We start from the raw sequence: 12372 nt of genomic DNA, 5'->3' as shown, positions 1-12372 counted from the left end.
CGATGTATTGGGTTTGGAGGGAGCGAAATTGTAGGATCTTTAGGGGAGAGTGCAAGGATTCTCGCACTATTATCGATACTATCAAAAGTGTGGTAAGAGACAAAGCCATGGACCTTAGCAATATTAAATCTTCCTATAAAAATAGGAAATTACATGGAGACTTCCTAGAACCATCTTCAAAGACACCCATTCCACTCTCGGTGTTATTGATGACCATGTGATCGAGTGAGACGCTGTTTTTTTATGAGAGACTTACTGACTTGCTCATTGTTATTGTGAAGACTTTGTCGTGGTGTATCCTCACTCTCTTTGTTTTCTTTGCCTTGAGTCTTCTTTATGTTTCATTGTATGTGTTTTTTGGAGCCAAACCTAGGGGATTGTCCTAAAGGTGGTGTTTTGTTGTTGATTTCTTAGCTAGATTCTTTCTCTTGGGTCTTATCTCCCATTTCTCTTGGTTTAGATAAGCTCTCAAGAAAATTGTGTAGGGTCAAGTTTAGGCAATTGTTTATTTTTTGCACCCACACAGGGAATATCCCGATATAGGTCGGCTGCCTTTTTTGTAGACCTTTGTATATCCTTCTTCTTTTTAATACTTTTTACTTATTTAGCAAAAAAATGATAATAATAATATATGAAACTAATAATTTATATGTATATATACTATTTCAATAAAATATTAATAAAATACAAGTCTATTATTAGAATCGAGAATTACAAGTTAATATCAGAAGAAACCAATCCATGTGTCTCATTGATTAATGCTAATCCAATTCAACCCAAATCATTTTACACCTCTATGGATAAGGATAGACCTGGTAAACGGAGAGGCTGGGCGGGTACGGGCCAGGTACTGCAGGTAACGGATAAAACGGGTATGAGTTTATGGGTAAAAAATTTCACGGGTCGGAAAATATATGATCCATATCCTGTCCATAGAGGGACAGGTCAACCCATGGGTCACCACATAAAATGGACTCTTTTACATTTTTTTTTTTCCAGTTTTTGATTATTTCTAGCCCACCGCCTCTCTTTGTTAAAGTCTGAAAATTCTGCCGCCTGCAATCTTGTATGGATAATAGCATTTTTCAAGTAAAAATAGAAAGAGAGAGACCTTAGCTCACAGTCATAGATCTTGTTTCTTTAAAATCTCAACAACCTTTCTCTTCCTTCTTCTTAGTACAAACCCAACTTCCCTTTATCTTGTGTCGCTAGCAGATCTTATTTATTTAGAATCCCAACAACCTTTCTCTTCCTTCTTATTCAGAAAAACCCAATTTCTCTTTCTTCTTCTTTAGACAAACCCCTTCTTCTTTAGCTGAACAAAACACAAATCAAATAAGTACCAGAGGATGAGGCTGGGAGGGAGATGAAATCCGGCTGTTGTTAATAATTTGAATCTGACGAAACTGTACAGAGAACTGCAGAGAAGATAGCGATGAGAGTTTGGAGAGGTTTCTAGAAGAAGCTTTAGTGTTCAAGAAAGGAATTGTTGAAGCTAAAACTCAAATGGTCATTCCAAACTTTTGAATTGAATCTCGAGAAAAGAGAATAAAAATACTTATTTATTTGTTTGTTTGGTAGAGAGTGATACAGATTGAAAGGAGAGAGAAGGCATGTTGTTTTAATTTTATTTTATTTTATTTTGTGCGGGTGCGGAACTTGTGGGCTTCACCCGGTTCACCCTCAATTTTTACGAGCGGATTGGGTATGGATAATTTTAGAACGGGTAAATACTATGAACACCTATATTCGCCCGTTTTACTCGGGTATCCGTAGGCCCACGGTACGGGTCAAAGATTGCCATGTTTTTCTAATGATCCCAACTATTTTAACCAACTTAAAACTTTTAAAACCTGAAACCATGAAATCAATAAGATGATCTTTCGTATATTTATGTCGTATTTTATAGCAACAAAGCCTCGTCTGCAAATTATTTAACTTTCTGTGATGCCAAAAGTTAGTCCTTGAGCAAATACATTTCAAGACTCAGATTTCCGGGCAGACTTGAGCTCTTGAATTAAAGCACCAGCATCCATATAAGATGAGCCACCTCCTTCAACAGCTCTCTTGGCCTTCTCTCCAAGCTCTCTAGCTCTTCTCCTCATCTCCACCGCCTCCTCATCGCCACTCATCAGCCTTTTCACCGCCATATCCACCTTGTCTCTCCCTACAGCAGCCCAAGGCTCAGTGCTCCAGGACACCCAGTGCATGCTCCCAACCTTCACACCAATCTTCAACACATCCGCAATCAGTTTCTCATTCGAAAATTGCTCTGCTGTAATAGGCCAAGTTATCATTGGCAGACCGGCACACACGCCTTCTAGCGTCGAGTTCCAGCCACAATGTGTTAGAAAACCCCCCACTGCCGGGTGTTCTAGAATTAAAAGCTGTGGTGCCCATCCTCTTATTATTAGTCCTCTCTTGGACTCTCTAATTCTCTCTTCAAATCCACTGGGAAGCCAAGTTTCTTCATTTTCTATGTCCTTCACAGCGGATCGGAAAATCTTTCCAACAGCCCAAATGAATGGATGATTAGAAGCCTCAAGACCGTAGGCAATCTCCAGGAGCTGTTCAGGAGCCAAACGAGCTAAGCTTCCGAAACTAATGTAAAGAACCGAACTGGGTTCTTTAGAGTCAAGAAAGCTGAGAACTTGCTGTTCATCAACGGTGGCCTTTTTGCCTCTTTCAGCTTTATCTTCAACATTCCTGTTACATAAAGAAACTGGTCCAACAAGCCACGCTTTGTTACCCATCTCTTTCTTGAAATACTCAACATAAGCCGGCTCCAGTTCATAAAAACTGTTAACCACAACCCCAAAACTGTTCTCTTCAGGCTTTCCCATCTTTTTAGGAACAAACCCACGTTGCTGAGGTTGTCTTATCATAATTGGAAGCTGAGATTTGGTGAGTTCAACTCGATCAGGAAGACCAGGAACAACAAAAGGCTCGTAATCAGAACTCGCCTTCTCATGAGGCTTATACTTTCCCAAATTTTCCATGACACAACGGGAGAAGCAACCATTCCCATTAAACACAAGTCTCGGAATACCAAGACTGTAGATTGCTTCAGCAGACCAGCGATGAAACGCATCATGAACTATGCAATCAGGTTTGTGCTCAGCAAGAAGCGCTTTAAGTGGTTCTTGAAGCATAGAAGTGTCAGTGTGTGGTGAAGCAGACATGTCTGTGTCTGCTATGTCTATGTCGTCTGGTAAATGGAGAGTCTTGATGGAGACGGAGAGGCCAGATTCTTGGTCACGGTTAATGGATTTTTGGAAAGAAAGAGCGTGTTTTGGGGTTGTGATGACGGTGGATTTGGCACCATGAGAAGCAAAGATTCTAGCTATGTCAATCATGGGGATTTGATGGCCTCCTCCGACATAGGGGAAAAAGAAGATTTCAACTGGAGAAGATTTTGAGTCCATGGACACACAGAAGAGAAAACAGAGAAGGGAAAAGAGAGGAGGCTAGGTTACATGTGCACTTGGGTGTAGAATAAAGAGAGAAACGGGGAATTTATACGAATGGCGAATAGTAATTAATTCCTATACCTGGAAAGGAAGATACGTATTGAAAACAATACGTTAGAACTGTTGACGACTATCATACAAAATAGCTTACATGTGCAGGGACGTCATCCATTGGCCCACTACACAAATTTGCTTTCGGAGTTTAGCGTGAGAACGCGGTGATCAAAGAAGGGTCCCTTTTTTCTTAAAAAAAATTAGGAGTGCTACGTTAGTTTTAATTATCTTAAAATTTAAGTGGTCATATTTATTAACAATTAATAAGAGACACAAACTCAAAATCTATTAAATAATGTATTTAAGACACCTCATCGAACCACTTGATCTCCAAAAATTGGTTAGAGAAATATCACAATCCCCTCTAAAGTAGAGGTGGACAAAAGTTGGGCCTGACAATCTCAGGCCCGAGCCCAACTATGATCAATCCCAATTTGGGCCCGATCTTAAGCCCAAATTAGCGGGGACTGATATTGGGTCCGTCACTTTTGTGAGAGCCCAAATTGGTCCCAAACTCGGGCCTGACCTGTTTAGGACCAATTTGATGGGCTTGAAAAATTTCAATTGAACCCCCTAATTATAAAATTACATTTTAAACCCTAAATTTATTATTTATTTTTACATTATATGTGGTTTTGGTGATTGGGCTAGTGGGTTTTTTAAATTAATCTGGCTCGGGCCTAGGACCGACCCTTGAGGAGGAATCGGCATAGGCCCGATCACCCCTCCCCAAGGACCAATCATAAAGGGAGCAGTTTTTGGGCAAAACATAATTAGAAAGCACTATTTAGAGGGTACTTTTTAATTTTTATACGAAACTTACAAGTTATAATTATAGGATACTTAATAATAAAACACAATTAACTTTAAATTTGTTAAAAATATTAATGCAATTTTATAAAATACACTTTTCATTTCAATGAGATTCATAAATAAATAAGTTGACAAATATTTTTTATTATATTTTGTGTTTTAGTTTTGAATTTTTAACTTACATAATTATATGATAAATAATTACTTCTTTTAGTTGACTTAGAGTCTACTGTGATGGCAACCCGCCGGCCCACTCTAAGAAATTTTGATCAAAAGTTGTAATCAAGGAAATTTCCTGCAACTTTCATGCAGAAAAAATTCCAAATTAATCTAATCTGGACCTACAATATGGTTGTTCAAATTTATGGAAGCTGAGATATTTTGAGATTATGGAGCATATAATCCTATATATATAGAATGCTATTGACAACGTTCTCATCACATCCCTTGTCATATAGTTTCTATTCAGAGTTTCAATGACCATGAAACCGAGCATGAGTATTGTTGTTCTTTTCTTGAGTTACTAGCCTTAGCAATCATCGATATTAGCTTCAGCTCCACCTTCAAAATCCTCACAATGATTCTGAGTACGAAGCTTTTTGGAGGTCAGAATTAGGTGGTAAGATAAATCCCTCTTTGCTTGATTTGAAAGATTTAATTTACTTGAACTTAAGCAAAAATTATTTTGAAGGAATTTAGATCCTAGATTTCTTGGTTCTATGGGAAAGTTAAGGTATCTTCATCTTTCTGGAGTTGGATTTTCAGGAATGATTCCTCATCAATTGGGAAATCTCTCTTACCTGAAATATCTTGACCTCAGTGGTGGGAATGTTTTGTATGCTGAGATCACTTTTTGGTTATTTGGTCTTTCTTTGCTAGAGCACCTTGATTTAAGTTATGTGGATCTCAACAAATCCTCTAAGTGGTTGCAAGTGATAAATAATCTCTCTGTTTTGAAAGTGATGAAATTGTCAATTTGTCAGCTTTCTAACTTTCTTTTTTTTTGTTAAGTAAGTAATCATATTAAAGAAACAAGAACAATGTACAAAGGCCTAATAAAAGGCGACCATACACTTGCGAAAATCCACAACACCTAAAACTTCTGGTTAGTGGATTTGGCATCTAGTTTGGTTTTTGTTATTGAATTTTGAAATTATCTAGATTTTTCTTCTCCTGCTTATGTCAGTATGATGTCATCATGCTCACATCAGCATGATGACGCAAGATAAATAACACTTAAAAAACTTTTTTACTGATAAAAATCTTTCTTTTATGATTATTTAATTGCCATTAATTGAATTCATCGTGTTGCCAACTTGCCATGGGCCAATGGCAGATCCAGGGGTTTTGTCGTGGGGGGCCTCGACAACTTCACTATTGTTTGCTAAACAACTAGTAAAAACTTAAAAAAAAATCAAACCTAAAGCAAAGAAAATAATACTATATCAAGAATATGAGAGAAAAAAATGTAATAACACAATAATCCCTACTTGAATAAATCTATGAGAAGAAAATTTTTGAGTAAATGTGTTGAATAAACCTTGAGCACAACCTTCTTTTAATTTTAATTTTCTTATTTTTGGCTTCCAAAGTTATAATATAAATTTTCATGACTTTGATTAGACCCAGCCTAAGTTAAAGTCAACCAAAACTTAAGTCAAGTCAATGTTACATTAACTTTTAATATGAATTAATAAGAAAAAAAAAGGGAATTTCCTTGATATAAATATAGTTAGTAACTCAAATTTCATTAATAATTTTGAGCAGCTGAATGGTGACGTTTGAAATGTAGGAAAATAGTGGGTGAAGAGTGAAGACTAACGTGAATTAAAGTTCTAATTTGGGAAAGCAGGTTCATTCTTAGATACAAATAGAGGTGGGCATTCAAAGGCCCAGTCCCAAAACCCGGTCCTAGGAGGCCTGGTCCCAAAACGAGACCAGGCCTACGGAGGAGGGCCCTCCTCCAAGGCCCGGGCCTGGGCCCAATTTTTTTTGATTTTTTCAATATAACCCCTATCAAATTACCTAAAACCCCATATCATTTTTAAATGAACATAAAATACGAGGGCTAAAATAAAATTTGACAAAATTTATTTAAAAAAACAAAAAAAAATTAAAATAACCGTTGGCTGTTGTAGGCCTGCAGCAGCCAACAGTAGTGTTTAAACTTATAACTATTGGCTGGCAACGGTCACAGCCAACGGTTATAAGTTTAATATAAATTGAAATTTTTTTTTTCATTTTCCCCCCCACAACTACACTATAAATAACCCTAAAATCTTTCATTTTTTCCACTCCAATCAATCTCTCATTCTCTCAATCTCTCTACTCTAAATCTCCAATCAATTTCTGATTTTAATTATTTCTCATTCAATTTGTATTTATTTTTATAATTTATTCATATTATATATTCAATTATTCAATTTTTTTTTCTATTTTTCAATATCATAAAATTTTAATATTATTATTTAATTTAATTTAATTTTAATTATTTATTATTTTATCATAAATTTATAATGGCTTCCCCAAATCAATTTTACGTTCCATCCAATGAAGAAATGGAAGGCTTCAATCCATTTTCACCATTTTCTCCAGAGGAAGTAGCTGCAATTCCACAACCACATTCGGTCGGGACGAGGTGTAGCCAAACACATGCGAGCTGCGAGTCAACGGGCAAGGGCATAGCCCAACCCCCCCCACCGTCAAAGAGGGTTGTGTCCGATGTATGACGATACTTCACCAAATCAAAACGGCCAAAGACAAATGGGGAGGGGGAAGAATCGTGTGGGATATGTAATTTTTGTGGAGCCATTGTTGGCGCTGAGAAGGGGGCTTCGACGATGCAACGACACGTGGAGAAGAAGCACCTCCAAATAATGCAATTGCCTGATGCATCTTCAAGCAGATTAGGTAGACAAATTCAAACTCAACTTAATTTTAATCCACAATCCTCAACTTTCTCAACATGGCAATGTAATGCACATGTAGCGCGAGAGGAAATAGCGAGTTATATAGTTGCTACGGACTCTCCCATTTGTTTATCTGAAAATCCTTTTTTTATTCATATGGTTAAAACTGCATTTTGTCCAGCATATACAGCTGTTAGTAGAATTACAAGTAGAAGAGATATAATAAAACTTTATAACAAAATAAATAATAAACTTAAAAACGAATTTCAAAATTTTAGGAATATATCTATTGCACTTACATCAGACATATGGGCTTGTCGATCAAAAACCGATTTTTTAACTGTCACAGTACATTTCTTAGATCATAATTGGGGTTTACAACAAAAATTGATAGGTTTTAAACCATTATATGAAAAACATAGTGCTGAAACTATTTATTTTACAATTCTTGATGTTTTGCAAGAATATTTATTAACTGATAGAGTTGTAGCACTAACGCTTGATAATGCAGCTGCTAACACCGCGACAAACTCTTTATTTGAAAAGAAATTGGATCTGCGTGGTGAAAGCAAATTTTTTCACCAGAGATATGCTTACTACATCATCAATTTGATAGTTAAAGCAGGTTTAGATACTATACAATCGAAGATGGAGAGGGTGCGCAAAGCTATCGGATTTATCGTCAGCGGTAGCAATAAAAGATGGCAGGAGTATATCAAATATTGTAGGCAAGAGGACCCACCGGTTCGACCTTTGAAGTTATGTACAGACATGCCTATCCGTTGGAACTCCACCTACCTGATGTTGGAAAAAGCTTTGCCAACCGCGAAACAAATTACAGATTTCGTCAACCGGAAGAATCATCCAGAGGAAGTTGTCAGCTATGATGATTGGGCGGTTTGTGAACTTTTTTATTCATTTCTTCAAATTTTTTATGATGCTACTAATACATTAAGTGGTATTTATTATCCAACTACTAATTTAGTGTTAGATATTTTACTTCAAATTTCTAAAATTTGCTGAATATAGATATAATAACATTTTAAGTGAAATTGTTTCAAAGATGGAAGAAAATAGAGAGATATTGGTTAGATATTCCTTCTTATAGATTAGGCCTTGTTCTAGATCCTAGGTTTAAATTACATGTAGTTAACTGTATAATTACTCAGATAGGCCATCATTTAGGACATGATTATACATCTTATTTGACTAACTTTAAGCAAATTGAGAAGCCTTTTTTCTTTATTGAGAATAGGTACTAAGTGGAAGTGGATGTTCAGGAGAGAGGATCCGGACCTTAATGTAGCCCTCCGTCAAGGATCGAGCAAGTGGACGTATTGGAACATGGCGGAAGTAGCGGCTCCGCTCATACATACATGGACCAAATGAGCTGAATCGTTACCTACAGTGGACCTGTCTTATTGACAATGAAGGACAACATGATATGGATATTCTTCAGTGGTGGAACCAACATGAAAATCGATTCCCCATTGTAGCCAATGGCACATGATATTTTATCTGTGCCGGTTTCTACAATTGCTCAGTCAACATTTTCAACGAGTGGTCGATTGTTGAAGACAGAAGATGTTCTTTAACCGATGAGATGATTAAAGTGATAACTGTTTACGGGATTGGACTCATGCAGAAAAGACTACAACACACCCTGAAGATCCCGAACTACTCAACCCTTAAGCTTGCTTCGTGGATGTAAGGGGTCTTAATTCCCCTTTGAAACAAAGAGTTAGACACTAATCTCTTCCAATAAAATTGCAATTTGTGGTATTTTGGAAACTAGAGTTCGTGAACCAAATTTTGAGGTTACTAAGTCTTTGACGTTTGGGGGATGGGATGTACTGCATAACTATGCGTGCTACCCTAATGGTAGAATTTGGGTTGCTTGGAATTCTAGTTATTGAGGTTTGAAATCATACAATCTACGAATCAAGCCATCCATGGTAAGGTGTTTTTTGGAGTCTAATTACCCTTTGTTTGCTCATTTGTCTATGGCTCTAAGTTCCGCTGGAAAGGAAAGATTATGGAGGACTTAATGGTAAAGCTCAAGATTTTAGAAATACCATGGGTGATTTTAATGCGATGAGATTTGGGCATGAAATAGGGGGTTCTTATAGGTGGAGAATTACGTTCAGACTTGAATAATAGTGTAATGAGACTAGGGTTGAGGCCTTTGGTTTATGGGTAACTTTTTCACTTGGAGTAATATGAGAGAAGGAGAACATAGGTACCACTAAGATTGATCGAGCTCTTGTGAATGAAAAGTGGGCAGTGTGTTTGGTAATTCCATAGCCAATTTCCTTCCCCCGAGCATCTCGGATCATTCTTCTTGTATTGTTGAATTGTGGGTTAGTTCTTCCTTTAGGAAAATCCCATTTCATTCTTCAACTTTTGGGCTCACCATGAAAGTTTCATTAGCATTGTTAGTAAGGCTTGGGAAGAAGAATTTAGGGTACCCCTATGTATCATTGGTTACTAAACTGAAGAGAGTCAAAGAAGCATTAACAGTGTTTAACACGAGGAAGTTGTTGGGAATATCTCGGCAAGAGTTATTGAAGCTAGAGAAAACCTTCTAAGGGTCCAGCATGCTCTTGCTTCTAATCCTCTTGAAGAGAACCTTATTCTTGAGGAGAAAGCCAAAGCTTTTAATTTTAATTCTTTAAGTCGAGCTGAGGAGTCTTTAGCTAGGCAAAAATCTAGAGTGCAATGGCTTAGAGAGGGTGACCAGAACACAAGCTATTTCTTCAAGTGTGTGAATGGCAGAAAGAATAGAAATAGAATCACCAAGCTTAAGTGTGATAATGGCATAGTTATTGAAGACCCTTTGAGCATTAAGGAGGAAATTGTCAGCCACTTTAAAAGAGTTTTTGAAGAGCCGAGGGGTGTGAGAGACTTCCGGGGTTTAGAGGAAATTATTGAACCTTGCATCATTAGTGATATGGCTAATGGGATGATTGCCGAAGTGACGGATGAGGGAATCAAGAGCACTCTATTTTCGTTGGGCAACAACAAAGCTCCTGGACCAGATGGTTTTGGTGCTTATTTCTTCAAGAAAGCTTGGGATGTGGTGGGAAAAGATGTGATTATGGCCTTTAAAGACTTCTTCCAAGAGGGCAAGCTTCTCAGGGAGGTAAATTGTACTTCAATTGCTCTTATTCCCAAGTGTGATAATGCTTCTTTGTGTAAGGACTATCAGCCCATTTCTTGGTATTCCCTTTGCTTTCTTCTTGATGTTTATCTCCCTCTGTGGTTTTAGATAAACCCCTAGAGCGGATGGCTGTTTGTAGGCTTGTTTCTTTTGTTTCCTATTTTCGGGGCATGTCCCAAAATAGGCTAGTCGCCTTTTATTAGGCCTCTGTACATTCTTCTGTTTTTTTAATATGATTACTTATCCAAAAAAAAAAAATACTGTTGACGATGAAAATGAATAATTTAATTAAAAAAATTATTTAATTGTTTATTTGTGAAGCGTGAATGTGTGAAACGTGAATTTATATTAAAAATTAAAATTAACTATTAATTAATTTATTTTTTATTTTTGAAAATTAATTAAATTTTTAAAAACTTACTAATCTACCCTTACAAAATACTAAAAACCCCCTATAAAATTTTGTTTCACCCCCAAAATATAAAAAAACTGGTCCGGGTCCTTATTTTGCTCATGGGCCTGGGTCCGGTCCTAGGCCCATGAGCTACTGGTCCCATTTGACACCAGTCCCAAACGGGCCCGGGCCCATGCCTACTTGGGACTGGTCCCTGCCCACCTCTAGATACAAAACACAAAATAAACTCATAAGATCCATGTCTTTTTCTCTCAAATCAGAATAAAAAACCTTAAAAAAAAGAAAAAAAAAAAAGCATGATGCAATCCTAAAATAAACTAAATTGAAATAAGCAATATACCTACTTAAAACTGATAAAAGAGAAAACGAAGCTAATTATGACACCTTGAATAGTGAAAGCTTCATTAATTTTATTCAAAAGTTTTAAAAACGAATAGCATGAGAAAAAGAATGAGAGAGTAAAGAATTTTGGGGATAAACTCATAAAAAGTAGGTGGAGCCGTGGAGAAAAAGAGCAGAGAGAGTTTTAAACTTTTAATATGATATGAGTTTGAAATATATATATTAATAACAAGTTTTTTGTGGGCCTAGATATATGTCTAATAATTCTCATTTTTTAAAATTATAAGAGTGAGTCTAGATATATATATTAATAACAATTTTTTTGTGGACTAATATATTATTAATTTTATTTTAAAATCCGAGGATAGGCCTAGGCCTAGGCCTACCCTCAAAGGGGCTGGATCCGCCCTTGGCCATGGCAGGTTATTATTCTTTCTTCGATTCATTTTGGGGTTGGCCAAAGAATACTACTGCTTTAGATGTAACACAATGTACCCAAATCTTCCAAGTTGGGTTGGCGGCCATAAATTTTTTGACTTAAAAGTCTCGATTTTATAATTGTTTATCATTAGTCTTAATTATGTATGCTTAATGGATTTACTAATAAGTCAAGTCTGACAGCTTACCAATCCGCAGCAATTTGGCCCTATAACCATTAAAAGTCTTAAAGTCTGTTTGGGTTAGACTTATCTACTGGTCAGTTTATTTAAAATCATAATTACTTTGGAAATTTATTTAGATCAAATGGTTGTCTCTTAAAAATATTTATAGGATTTTTAATAAGCTATTTTATAGCTTATGGGAGAAGCTCAAACTCATAAGCTGATTTTGAACTTATTTGAAGTGTTAAAATTTAAAAAATACCCCTTATCTATTTTATAAATTTGGTTTGATTTATTTTTGTATAACTACATTGACTTTAACCAAACAATTAATAAATTTTTCATAAAAAACTATATTTTCACAAGTTTTACTCTAATAAACTTTGCTGAAAGAAGTCACACTAAACAGACCTAACTTCCAAAATTTTGAAATAAAAAGCATTAATGGATTCTATCAAAGTATAGACCTTTTGAAAAACTTTAAAAAGATTTCTTGGTCTTTTTCTATCAGAGGAGACTCTTAACTTTTCTAAGTCAGTCAGAGAGTAAACTATAATCTTTTATGGGTAAACAATCCATCACATCCCACAATTGAGTCTTCCATTGA

The 12372-nt window shown here is 36.2% G+C and overlaps 1 protein-coding gene across 1 annotated transcript; it reads right to left on the bottom strand.

Moving 5' to 3' along the window:
• Window positions 1-1862: 1862 nt before the first annotated feature.
• On the bottom strand, window positions 1863-3512 carry LOC116107750 (abscisate beta-glucosyltransferase-like). The gene has a single exon (XM_031394041.1). It carries the CDS (start codon window positions 3423-3425, stop codon window positions 1980-1982), a length of 1446 nt encoding a protein of 481 aa, XP_031249901.1. The 5' UTR covers window positions 3426-3512; the 3' UTR covers window positions 1863-1979.
• Between the last annotated feature and the right edge of the window lie 8860 nt (window positions 3513-12372).

The sequence above is a fragment of the Pistacia vera genome, unplaced genomic scaffold (genome assembly GCF_008641045.1).
Source record: "Pistacia vera cultivar Batoury unplaced genomic scaffold, PisVer_v2 Contig548, whole genome shotgun sequence".
In the NCBI taxonomy this organism is placed as follows: domain Eukaryota; kingdom Viridiplantae; phylum Streptophyta; class Magnoliopsida; order Sapindales; family Anacardiaceae; genus Pistacia; species Pistacia vera.
This window is presented reverse-complemented; position numbering and strand designations above follow the sequence as displayed.

Coding starts and splice junctions, on each gene's coding strand:
- LOC116107750 (XM_031394041.1), bottom strand. CDS start 3,425: ATGGACTCAAAATCTTCTCCAGTTGAAATCTTCTTTTTCCCCTATGTC.